This window comes from Hyaena hyaena, unplaced genomic scaffold, assembly GCF_003009895.1.
Source record: "Hyaena hyaena isolate Hyena2069 unplaced genomic scaffold, ASM300989v1 scaffold_1, whole genome shotgun sequence".
Taxonomy (NCBI): Eukaryota; Metazoa; Chordata; class Mammalia; order Carnivora; family Hyaenidae; genus Hyaena; species Hyaena hyaena.
The window spans coordinates 7,257,207-7,270,614 of NW_024080633.1; the positions used below are offsets into that span (position 1 = coordinate 7,257,207).

The 13,408-nt window shown below is 52.4% G+C and overlaps 1 protein-coding gene across 1 annotated transcript in view; it reads right to left on the reverse strand.

The window, feature by feature from the left end:
• Positions 1-13,408, reverse strand: part of COTL1 (coactosin like F-actin binding protein 1) — a 40,286-nt gene that overhangs the window by 2,786 nt on the left and 24,092 nt on the right. The window contains exon 3 of the mRNA XM_039226686.1: positions 12,161-12,318. Coding sequence (XP_039082617.1) covers positions 12,161-12,318 — 158 coding nt within the window. The remainder of the gene's footprint in view (positions 1-12,160; positions 12,319-13,408) is intronic.

Below are 13,408 nucleotides of genomic sequence, written 5' to 3' on the forward strand. Positions count from 1 at the left end.
CTATTTAAAAAAAAAAAAGTCACCATGTCTCCAAGAACGACTAAGCCAGGAGAACACTCAAGGTCAAGTCTCACAGAATAAAGATAAACCACTTGCCACGCCAAGGAACTAAGAATACTAGCTGGCAGGGGAGAGGGGAAGGTTAATATTTATCAAGCAACTACTACGTGCCAGGGGTAGGCTCACACATTTCCTCACTTAGTCCTTCCTAGGTAGATTAGCTTTTTTTTCAGATAAGACCCGTGGGTTGGGCTTGGGGAGATTGTGTAACCAAGCCAGAAGGACTAGACGTCCTTCTGATACTTTTTAGAACCATTCGGCCATCCTGTGCTGCCAACTGGTGGTGTCTGTCCTCAGCACAGTGAGGGAACAAAAGTTGGGCCAGAAAGGGGAACTGAGAATTAACGTGTTTCTCAACCTGAGCCGAAGTGGCACTGGTGGGGGAAGGGGTGGGGCGGGGGGAGGCGGAGAGCAGACTGGGGAGGAGGAAGCCGACATCTCGAGAGGCCTCTAGCAGGAAGTCCAAAGTTCCCCTGCTTCTCGATAGCTATATATGGCAATCTAAAGAAATAAGGACACTCCTGTTTGTGTCCGTTAGCCATTAGAAGATTCCGATTAAGAAAGGTTTGATAAGGGCCTAAGAAATCTACAGTAAAACTGTAAATGGAGCTATGCACAGTCCAACCTAAGACCCCAGGTATATGACAAACCAAATCACAGCCAAAATCAAGAACAATCCAGAATAATGGAATCCAGGAAAAATATAACAGAACAATAAATATAAATGAGCAAAATTATCCCCCAAAACAGCTATTTCTCCGGCTACCAAAGCCACACCCTGAAACCCTACGCTACATACCAGAGACATGATTTAAAAACCAAAAGGCAAGTAAAAACAATGATTATATCAAACAAAAGTACACAGAGCAGCAACCTCACTGGCCCCCATTACGGGAACAGCACCCACCCTCCAGGGGGCCAGGGAGAGGGAGAGGGTGGAGCCACACGGAGGGGGCCCCACCAGGCCTCGCAGGCCTCCCCCACACAGGATGTTCTGCACCCCCAGAGGCTTCAGAGGTGAGCTGACACTTCCCCTGAGGGTGTGGACTCGACAGAAAGTCCCTGAAAGGCCTGAGTCAACCTAAAACTCAACTCGCATCACCCCCTCCCCTTCCCCAGCTCTGGCCCTTTCTGGCGGGTCCTCAGGACGGCCCTTCCACGGGGGGTGGGGGGGCACCAGTACCCCTGGGGAGTGGGCTTCATTGTGACATTTCAGAAAGAGGCAGAAACAGCAAAACCAGCCACCAAACGCCTCTGGGGGCAGAGGCTGCCGGAGGCAGGCGGGTCCTGACTAGGAAGGACATAGGGCCCAGAGCAATGCTAACACATGGGGAAGTTTTCATTTTCTAGCAGCCACGCTGAAAACACTAAAAAAAAAAAAAAAAAGGAAGAAGAACCAGGTGATACTGACTTGCATAGGATTGTATCTAACTTTATACCCAAAATACTGCCATTTGAACAGGTAACAGATATACAAAATCAATGGGATCTTCTACATTCTTCTCTCCGTGTTAAGTTTTAGAAACCCGGTGCGCAGGGCACACCTATGCCCCAAAGCGGTACAGACCTCCAGCGCTCAGCAGTGATGCGTGGCCGGTGGTGTGCAAGTCTAGATAGAACGGGAAAGAGTCTGAAAGAACAATGTGCTCAGTTAAGGACAATCATTAATCATAAAATAGCTGAGCTGATCTGAGTGGAGGAAGGGGAGCCTTTGGAGGCCTGGAAATGGCCCAGGTCTTGATCTGGAGCTGGGGGCACAAAAAAGAACCCTTAAAACTCTGACATTCACCCCCTCCTTTGATTGAAAAGAGACCCAGAGAGGGGAAGCGATTCACCCCAGGGCACACAGCAGCCTCGTGTCCTCTCCCCTCCCTTCCTCTGCTCCAGACTGCCCGTCCCTCCCACGGCAGCCTCTGTCATACCCTCAAGGCCGCCAAAGCCACATGTCAAAGACTTCAAAGCAAAAGGTGCCCGTCTGCAGGCAGGTCACCATAGGTTTCTAAATTCTGTGTCAAATCTAGAAACGCTGTGTCCCCGAGAGCTTCCAGAAAGGGTCCCTCCCCACAATTCCCCCTCGCCTTTTTTTTTTTTTTTTTGCCATGGCAGGACTTTTTCAAGGGCGACCCATCCATCTAAATCGGGCTCCAGGACGGCTTGGAAACCAATAACCAAGCTCAGGACACATTTGTCCCTGTCCCTGTTCTCAAGTGCATGTGTGTTCATCTTTCAAAGATGTAAGACAGACATTGTTTCCGGTGGAACCTTCCAACGGTCTGTTCCAAGGAAGCCCAAATCTAGAGGACAGGTTAGGAACCAGACTCTGTACGTAGCCAAGAATCTATTTGCAAAGCTGGTTTAAAAAACGCTGTAGTGCCTGGGTGGTTCAGTCCGTTAAGTGTCTGACTTCGGCTCAGGTCATGATCTCACGGTTGGTGGGTTCGAGCCCCGCATTGGGCTCTGTGCTGACAGCTCAGAGCCTGGAGCTGCTTCTGAGTCTGTGTCTCCCTCTCTCCCTGCCCCTCCCCTGCTCGCTCGCGTGCGTGTGCACCCTCTCTCAAAAATAAATAAACATTTAAAAAACAAAAGCACTAAAACATTTTCCTTTCTTTGATTTTAAACCATCTCATTTTCAAACGACTCCCAGTTTGACTGGCTTTAAATCCCTGCTTCGATCCTGAAGTGTGCTGGGCGCCGTAGGTTTGAGCCAAACACAACCTAGGGGCAGGTGTCTATTTGCATCACCAGCAGCCGGCCCTCCCCAGGGACTTACCCTCCTCCCCCAGCCCGAATTACCACTCCGCACCCCCCCACTTCCTTGTCCCTCCCTCAGACTCAGTCTTTCGGTCCGGGCATCCAAAGAATGTGCAAAGGGCTTGGACACTCAATGAGGGTACCCAAGAGTGATTAGGTGATAATTTAAGCGATCTTGGGGTCACCTTTGTTTGCAAGTTTGGCAGGGGACACTCTGAGCTACAAAGTTACCTGAAACACTCAAGTGTGAAGTCATAGGGAGCTGGCTCCTTCCTCTTCTCTCCCCTACAATGATTTCTTCACCTCCACCACTTATTTTAACGGAGGAAAGTCCGGGGAATTCCTCAGAATAACCAAGGTAGGGACCCTAGTAAAACCGTGCCCTTGCAGAGAGAAGACAGCAAATCCAGCTGCACACCCAAAAGCTGGGCATGGGGTGGGCATGGGGTCAGCCTAGGACAGCAGCCTGTCGGGGTAGAAGCGTCAGGCCTCCTGCCTAGAACACTAGGACTATATGCTGGGTCGCTAACCCATGCAGACAATGTGGGTGCAGAGAAAGTTCTGGAAAGAGAAAAGGAGCATGGAGTCTTTGACAGTTAGGCTGGTGATGTCAGCAATGCACATTTCTACAGAGCAGGGCATGGTAAGAGAGGTGGCCTTCATGGTATCCAAAGATAATGAGAGCTGATAAAATTCATTCTTGCGACAAGCACATGCTTACTAAGCACCTATTGTATACCGGACTTTCTCCTAGTCCCGGGGTGTCAAGATTCTGGTACCTTGGGCTCTCTCTGAGAGTCTGAGAGCATAAAAAGAGAATCAGAGGGCTCTAAAATGCCCCAAGGGAAGCAGTCAATGGCTCTGGGCCCTGGTTTCTATCTTTGTGAAAGAAGAGGGCTAGACAGTTCCTCTGGCCCTTTCCCACCAGCCATCTTGGGTTTGCGCTGAAGCACTCAGAGCACATGGGACAAAATTCCACCTCAGATGCCAAAGTCTCAGGGACAATAGGGGAAAAAAATGGCACAGAAATGTCAACTATGGGATTCGAGCTTGGCCCTCAAAAGGAAGACACAGGGCTCACCCCTAACCCTAGCACAGAGGTGTGGGGACTAGACTCTCTCCTCCTGCATGTGTGAGATGGTGGATGGGGGTGGACAAGACACAGGCTGCCCACAGTCATATATCTTTCCCCCAAGTGGGTGAGGATTAATTTCAAACCGAAGGCCCCAGCGTGTTGAAGGAAAGCGCTCGGTGCCCCGCCGCCTGAACCTCGCTAGGAGAAAGGACACCCTCTGAGGACCATGTGCCAGATGAGAATGCACGGCATCAAACCCGCTGCGCGTTCAGCCGCACCCCCTCCCGGGCCCCATACACTTGCCCTCCTACAACCATTCTACAGAGCTTCAGAGACCCAGGTTTTCAAAATCCTCCCAGCAAAGCGTAATTTACTCAAAAAGAACAGGTTCTTATAACAGGCATGAGTCATCAGAGAAAAGGAAAAAAAAAAACAACAAACACCAAAATGGCATGGTCTAGCGTTGGGCGGATTCGGGAACAAAGGCACGTGCGTCACCAGAGCCGCTCGTGAAGGACATGACCCTCCTTCGCTGGGGAGAGAGAACAAAGGGCACAAGAGAGGCGGGGGTCACGTTTCAGGTGGGCACGATTCAGGGAGCCGTCCTACGCAGATGGGGGCACGACACCCTGGTCAAGCTGTGGGAGGGTCTGGGCCAAAACCCAACAGGGACCGTTGTCCAGATGCCTCAGATCCTGACCCCTGCAGGGCCACCCACCTCTTTAAGATTTGGGTGACTGCCAAGATTCTGACCCCCGCTTTCCTGACCGTGGTCATTTACAGAAGCCCCGACTCCCCTCTGCCCGATGTCTGACTTCGGCTCCATCGAGATCAGGAACGTACTTCACTCCTCCCGCGTCCACGGCGGACGTCAGAAGCAATCGTGACGCTTTGCTCATGAGTCCAGACTTGGCATCAGAAGCGTCCTCAACCCAAAGCCCCTGCTGTTGACCCATCAGCAAACAGGGTTCAGGTTTTTAGTTTCTGCCTGGTCAAAATCGTGCCGGTCATTTCTTGTTCCTCACACCCACTTTGGGGAATGTTTCCCAGGAACTAATTGAACAGATTTTTTTTTTTCTAATTATACTACATACGCACAGATGTTCATTGTCGGCAAACACCAGATTGCTTTCACTTTTCAACAAAAGCTGAATAAGTAGCATCTCCGTCGAGCCCTTCATATACATCAGGAACTTTGACACGGCGTTTTAGTTAATTGTGGCAATTCCACGCGTCAGACGGGATCATCCCAAACTTGCCGACAGAGAAGCTCAAACTCAGGTTGGTGAAGTAGCCTGCAAAGGTCACACGTGCTGAGTGGCAGGCTGGGCTTGGGACCCACGATTCACCCCGTGCTGAGACCTCGGCCAGGAGAGTGTGCACGCGTGTGCACACACAGGCACTGTACTCGAACAGAACAGCAGGAGACACTAAAATTCTGAAAGCACTTTTATGAAGCATTAAGAGGACACAGGTACCTCTGTGATTATGAGTATATGATTATATGATTATAATGTGATTATGATTAATGTTTGTTTTTTTCATTGAGGTTTTTTAAACTTTTTCATGTTTATTTGTTTTTGAGAGAGAGAGAGAGAGACAGAGACAGAGACAGAATATGAGCGGGGGTGGGGCAGAGAGAGAGGGAGACACAGAATCCGAAGCAGCTCCAGGCTCCGAGCTGTCAGCACAGAGCCTGACGCGGGGCTCAAACCTACGAACGATGAGATATGACCTGAGCCGAAGTTGGAAGCTCAACCAATTGAGCCTCCCAGATGCCCCTGAACCGTTTTTAAAAACCACAAGGCCCTGGGACAGGCCACCGTGGGGGAGAAACCAGCGTGCCTGGGGCTTATTCCAGAGGAGACTCGGAAAGGCAGCATATTCAGGGATAGATAATGACAAGAGAAATAACAAAAGTGAGGAGCGATACAGGGAAGGGACGAGAAACAGGGAGGGAAAATCCAAGCGACACACGCTGCAAGGAGCCAGGCAGCTTCGGGGCGCCCGGGGGGCTCGGTCGGTGAAGCGTCCAACCCCGGCTCAGGTCATGATCTCACGGTTCATGAGTTCGAGCCCCGCGTCGGGCTCTGGGCTGACAGCTTGGAGCCTGGAGCTGCTTCGGATTCTGTGTCTCCCTCTCTCTTTCTGACCCTTCTCTGCCTGTGCTCAATCTCTCTCTCTCTTTCTCTCTCAAAAATAAACATTTTTAAAAATCTGAAAAAATAAAAGAGCACAGGCGGCTCTATAGAACCCCACCGAGAACGTGGGGTATGCATATCACACGAGAGGAGGACCACACCCCGCGGCGGGGGTGAGGCCGCGTGCCGGTGGCGGCCTGAGGACGGCGGCCAGCTGCTGGAGGGTGACCAGGCGGGGTCCATGCCACCGCGGGCTGGCGGAGGGCTGGGGCCCATCTGGGCTTAGCAAGGGCACCCGGGCCATGGCCCACTGGGCACCGCTCTTTGCTTGTGAAAGCAGCTTCCATTTTTGTGCCAGGCTCAGGGTGTGGGCATCTTCCTCTCTCTGCTAACTAAGGGCTTGTAACTTGTTAGCAGCAGCAGCACAGACTTAGCCACGGGGCTCCGCACCACGAAAGCGGCCTCTGATCCCCCACCATCCACTTCCGCCTCAACGCTCGCCCTGGCTCCAGCATTCACCCCTCCGGGCCTCAGCTTCCTCATCTGTACATTGGGTGTACATGGCCCCTATCCATGATACCCACACCACCCTTCACAGGCTGCTTTGGGCTTCGTGTTTCTAATCAAGTCGTTTGCGCCTAAAACATAGGACACAAGCCACAGAAAGGCCCTTTGCCCGAGCCCAGGTGAAATGCAGGAGGCACAAGAGGCCCTTTCTGGCTCTGAGAATAAAGGGCCTCTGCACAAGCCACAGGCGTGGAGAAGCGTAAATATTCCCAGTGAAAACAAACAGCTGAAATCCTCTGGGGGCCACGAGGCAGCCAGAGCCGGTCCCCAGGGTGCTGGGCGGCACCGAGGTCCCGAAGGCAGAGCAGGAGCCCCATAAATCTTGTCACATGAAGGAGGGCGGCTTTTCCGGGGCGGCCCAGCAAGCTCGCACCTCTGCTCTCTACAGAAACAGAAGCAGAGCCTTTGGAAATTCCAGTCCACCCCCAAAGCCCTCCCTGCGGGGAACTGGCTTCCACAACTTAATTCAATCCTGAGGGCAGTTATTGACCATTGAAGAATGTTCTTCTGTCCTAGGAATACGCAGAATAAGACACAGCCTGAAGCCAGCTGTGTGAACAGATTTGTTTCTTTACCTTTCTTTCAGCACCGGTTTGGTACTTTTCCAGGTACGAGGAGTGCTAGGTAATAAACCAGGCATGGCCCCTGTCCTCGAGATTCCTTTCTAGGGTCATTTTATTATAATTCACGGGATCTATAGTTCATGGAATTTTAAGTCATGGGATCAGAGTGGAAACACATGGAGGAGCATTTAATTCTGATTGAGGCTCGTAGGAGAATGGAGTAAAGAATGAAGGTTTTGAAGGATGAATAGAAGTTCACCAGTCACCAAAACAGAAAAACCCTTTCTACGTCCTTTGCATTTCTTGAGTCCTCTCAATGGAAATCGACATTCTCTTTTCCATAACACCTTTTCCACAGATTCTAAAGATAAAGTTACTCGCTCGAGGCCCTAAAGCAAAGAGTTGATGGAGCTACAATATCAACTTGGGTCTCACTCCCCTTAAGCCCATGATCTTTTCCATTTGGCATAGCTACGTTTTTATTTACTTAGGTAGTTATTTATTTATTTATTAAAAATGTTTATTTATTCTTGAGAGAGACAGCTTGAGTGGGAGAGGGTCAAGGAGAAGGAGTCACAGAATCCGAAGCAGCTCCAGGCTCCAAGCTGTCGGCCCCGATGCGGGGCTCAAACCCACGAACCGTGAGATCATGACCTGAGCCAAAGTTGGATGCTTAACCAACTGGGCCACCCAGGCGCCCCCAACATTTTTTTTAAACAACTGCTGAGCACTGATATTCTGTTTTCAGAACTTTTTTAAAAAGGCTCTACCATCAAGAAGTTTGAGTACATTTAAAAAAAAAAATCTAAGAGGTTTACTTCCTGCACAATTTCCCAGAGCGTTTAATGTGCCGTGTGAATCTACAAAGGTGGCGTTTCCAAACCGCACGTGGCCTCAGAACATTTCCTTGGCGCTGAGGACTTTGGAAACGTGCAGGAGGGCAAGCTGATCGCTTCGGGGCCAGGCAGTGTGGGCGCTGGGAGGAGATCTCGTGTTTCCAAGCGCTGGGCGCCTGAGCAAATTATTCAACCTCCCTGGGCCACTGGCCCCTTGTCTGTAAAATGGGAACAGTGATAGAAGTGGCCTGTTTTGCAAAGAACGAATGATTTCAATATGGGACTTTGCCCTCCTGTCCATGTGAAGGGTATATCTGGTCTTGGCCCCGTGGAGTGGGAGGAGGCCCAGGATTTAAGCCAACCCCACTCCTGGGGTTTAGGAGCCATCAGAACACACATTAAGCTGATGGTTCCAGAGTCCCCGGCTCCTCGGAGGATACTGCCCCTCCCCCCCGCCCAGAGCCGAGATGTGCCCTCTGGCTGCTCCGACCCCGTGAACATTCAGAGGACTTAGAAAATAAATAAAAGGATCACGTGAATAGAGGCATTCTGCAAGGCAAGCACGAGCGTCAGCGACAGAGCCGGCTCTCCATCGAGGCAGCCTTGCCCAGCCCGGACAGTGGTGACTGCATTGTCCCGTAATCCACCCCAGGCGCCAGGGCAAAGGGGCACTGCTGTGGGGCAGATGACAGCCGCGGGGAAGCAGCCACGCGTGCTGTCCACACGGCGCAGCCCCGGGACTCGAGCCGGGCGTCCAGCCCGACTCGCCCCACAGCCTGTCTTGTTTTGTCTTGTTGCCCCCCCACCGGCCACAGACACGTCTGTCTCTCAGCCTGGCACCGAGAAGGCCCGGAAGGGAGAGAGCCGTGCCGATGGCCAGGCAGGCGGCATCAAGACCCACCTCTCTCCGTTCTGCCTCAGGTTCAGTTTACACCGCCTGTGTTTCATGCAAAGTACGAGGATGCGGGTTTATGACTTTCATTACAATGAAACCCACGGGTTGAACACTGCTAGTCAATCCACTTTGTCTTCCCATGGAAATCACAGCAAGAGCCAGGTGGGGAACGGAGTCCACAAGACAGAGTCCAGGATGGCCCTTCTGGAAGGTTCCTAGGGAGCATCTGTTCTGAGTCGCTGTTAAACAGGGGGGGCTGGCGCACGTGCCAGGATCAGCACGATTTTTAATTTTCGTGACTGTCCAAAGACACCCTTAGGCCCGCATGAGCGGCCCTTTGTAACTTAAACGGCTCTCTTTGCAACTGTAGTATAAACGTGAGGTTTTGCGACAGCTTCTGACACTAAACCCTTTCACATGCAAAAGTGGAAAGTACGAAAGGTCACGGTCAGAACGTTACATTGCACCTGCAGTTCAAGGCGGCATCGCAGCTCCCCCACCGGAGCGGAGTTCTGTGCCTTTCCATCTACCAGCAACCCTTTGCCGCCTGGGAAGGCGCCCGAGCTGCCAATCACGAAGCCCCGCCTCCCTGCCGGGGCTCTCTCTTCCCTTGGGATCAACACCCACTTAAGACCCACCAGAGACTGGATCATTTCTGCTGTAGAGAGGCTGCCTCGGGCTAAACTCGGTTAAGCGTCCGACTTCGGCTCAGGTCATGATCTCCCAGTTCGTGGGTTCGAGCCCCGCGTCAGGCTCTGTGCTGACAGCTCAGAGCCTGGAGCTGCTTCAGATTCTGTGTCTCCCTCTCTCTCTGACCCTCCCCTGCTCACACTGTCCCTCTCTCTCTCTCTCTCTCTCTCTGAAATAAATAAAACATTAAAAAATAAATAAATTTTAAAAAACTCAAGAGAAAAGAGGGATGAGAGGAAGCCTGTCTGAGCCCGGAACCCAGCCACACCTAACGCCCAGTAAACCCACACTTCCCAGTTTGGAGAGCCAGGCGGTTCCCCTTTTCGCCTCAACGCCCTCGAGCTCGCAGAGAAATGAATTAAAACCCACAATCCCAAGCAAAACTTCCCACTAAAGAATTCTATTTCCCCCAAATCACCCTCGGTCACTGGCTCGCTTCACCAAATTGGGCTGAGTTCTAGACCTGACAGGGACTCTGCAGGCTGCTCAGGGAGATGGAGCTTCCTTTGGACGTGATGAAAAAGTTCTGGAAGGAGACGGGGTGATGCCTGCTGGACGCTAGAAACGTGCTTTGATGCCACCGAGTCATACCCTTTAAAATAGGTAAAATGAGGGGCGCCTGGGCGGCTGAGTCGGTTAAGTGTCTGACTTCGGGTCAGGTCATGATCTCATGGTTCGTGGGTTCGAGCCCCGGGTCGGGCTCTGTGCTGACAGCTCGGAGCCGGGAGCCTGTTTCGGATTCTATGTCTCCCTTTCTCTCTGACCCTCTCCTGCTCATGCTGTCTCTCTCAGAAATAAATAAAACATTAAAAAAAAATAAAATGGGTAAAATGAGCAATTTGATGGTATTTTTTACCTCATTTACTGAAATGGAAAGGAAAGCAGAGCCCTGCGAGGCTCAGAGGGTCAGAGAGAGAGGGAGACACAGAATCTGAAGCAGCTCCAGGCTCTGAGCTGCCAGCACAGAGCCTGACGCGGGGCTCGAACCCACCAGCCATGAGATCGTGACCTGAGCCGAAGTCAGACGCTTTAACCGACTGAGGCACCCAGGCGCCCCTGAACCTCATACTTTTTAAAAATGATTTTCGTATCTATTAACCCTGGAACCCCACGTCCTGAACATGTACCCTAAACACAGACCTCAGCGGGGGAGGCAAAGCGTATTAAAAGGCTGGTTGGAACAGTATTTATAAAAAGAAAAATTGGAAGCAACCCGATAGGCCAACCCCAGGAGAACACTGAGTCCGTGAGGATGCACTTGGAAAACGGGACACTCAGCCACCAGAAAAACGCGCATCACAAAGCCCGCACTACATCATTTATGAGATTATGTTGGCGGGGGGTGGGAAGCCCCCCAGCAGCGTGTGATTTGCAGGCTGTGACCGCGGGGATGCACCCAGGTGGGTGAGCCCGCCCCCAGAGCTCGCAGGGACGATGGGGAAAATGGGTCACGGTAAGGCGACGGAAGGAAATTTTTTTTTTTCTTTCCTGGTCTAATTTTTTAAATCCAAGTTTTCTGTGAGGGATAATTTTAGATTCACAGAAGAGCTGCAGGAGACGGTGCGAGGGTTCCCACACACCCCACACTCTGTTTTCAGGAGAACTGCCGTCTTACGCTGCTCACGACTGAGACGCCAACGCTGAAACGGTACCAACAACGAAACTCCAGACCCCGTTCCGATTCCACCGGCTTTTCTGCTCCAGGATCCAATCCACGGTACCATGTTCCGCGTACCCTAGTTTCCTGTGTGTTCCTGGTTTTGGTTTTTACAATTCAGTGGCTTTTCATGTATTCACGGACACGAGCAACCATCACGAAAGTCAATTCCAGAATATTTTCATCCCCTCCGAAGGAAAGCCCATGCCCGTTACCTACCGTGTCCAGATCGAGGGCTTTGAAAACCCCTTTCGCAAGACACAGAACCCGCCGGTAACTCCCTCACCTCCCTTCCCCTGGATTATCTTTCTGCAATTCAGATGTTCTTTTCTCAGTGCGACCCAGAAGCCTTAGCCCCAAAGGAACTGCCTCGGAAGTTTCCGACAGCACAAGTTTGTGATACGTCCAGAACAGAAGAACACTCGGAAACAGAAACCCTCTAGGTGAACCATCAGGAGCTCAGAGACAAAACCAAGGGTGTGCCCACCTTCCCCACTTCCCACTAATCTAGCAAGGGCCGGGAGATATGTGTTCTTGAGTACCTACTGTGTGCCCGGCACCATGCAGGGAGGCATGCACGAAGGTGCCCATTGGGTCTTCGTGGCCACCCCTGGGAGTCAACCATGATCGCCCACGATCCAAGCAGGTGGCGGCCCCCGATTTGGTCATCCCTCCTGCCTCCTTCCTCACGAGCTGCCTCCCCCCGCAAAGGTAGGCCTCCTGCCGCCATGTTTTCATTATATGGTGGTCAAGCCCTGAGCCCGCACCCTGCAAGCAGCTCTGGTAACGTTTCGCCAGTGGCTCTGGCGCCACACAGCTTGCTCTGAGTCCCAGGAGCCAACCCCAGCCTGCTCTGTCCCTCGGGACGGTGGCCCTGTGTCGGGGGTGATCCTCCCTGCCTCGGAAAGAACGCAAGGCCAGCTACCTGCACCACCTCCTTCACCAGCGTCTTGTCCGTGCCGGTTTTGGCTCGCTGCAGCCCGCTGACATTCTCGCCGATCCACGTGATGAGGGCAAACTTGGACCGCTTGCTCATGGCGTCCCCGGTGGTGAAGCGCACGAAGGCGAACAACCGGACGTCATCTGCAAGCAGAGGGCACAGCGCTCAGTTAGGACGTCCCAGGATGGTGTCCCCGGGGGGCAGCCGCGAGCAGGTGCTCAACACTGACCTTGGCCAACATTCCCTCATTTTAAAGAAGTTTATTCTTTTATTTTGGGAGGGAGAGAGCGAGAGGGCACGGGCAGGGGAGGGGCAGAGAGAGAGGGAGAGAGAATCCCAAGCAGGTTCAGCACTGTCAGCACAGAACCCGATGTGGGGCTCGATCTCATGAATCGTGAGATCAGGACCAGAACCGAAACCAAGAGTCTGACGCTTAACCGGCTGAGCCACCAGGTGCCCCAACATTCCCCCATTGAATCCGGCAACACCACCACAGGCTCCGAGGCCCAACCCACAGCTGGGAAACAGAGCCTCAGAGGGGACACGTGACACCCAAGGCCACCTGGGCAGTTCAAGGCCATGCAGGGATCTGAACCCAGGTCTCTGTGTCCACTACACCCGCAACCCCCCCCCCCCATCCCTCACGTGCTCAGGGAAGGCTCGGATTCTGGATCGTATTTAGGGAGACCTTCCTCAAGTCTTCTGAGCCCCTGAGGCCCTGCTCGGAATAGGGACTGAGCCACAGGGTAGGAGCTGAGGGGGTCGTGTGGCCCCGATCTTGCTGTGGGACACGGCGCCAGGACCGCAGGGCACGTCTAGCTCACGGCTGGCCAATAAAGAACGCTGAGTACTGGGGCGCCTGGGTGGCTTAGTCGGTTAAGTGTCCGACTTTCGCTTAGGTCATGATCTCGCGGTTCGTGGGTTCGAGCCCCGCGTCGGGCTCTGTGCTGACTGCCAGCTCAAAGCCTGGAGCCTATTTCAGAGTCTGTGTCTCCCTCTCTCTCTGACCCTCCCCTGCTCACGCTGTCTCTCTTTCTCTCTCCTAGAAATAAATAAAAATTAAAAAAAAAAAGAAAAAAGAATGCTGAGTACTTTTCCACTGGGTGTGCTCTGTTACCTCGTGCACACGTGTTGTTACGAAAAGGCTTCCGGGGGGATTTTGTCCCCCGGGTGGACATCTTACTTTTTTTTCCACTACCACGCTTTTTTCTCTATTATCCCCTCAGACAGCCC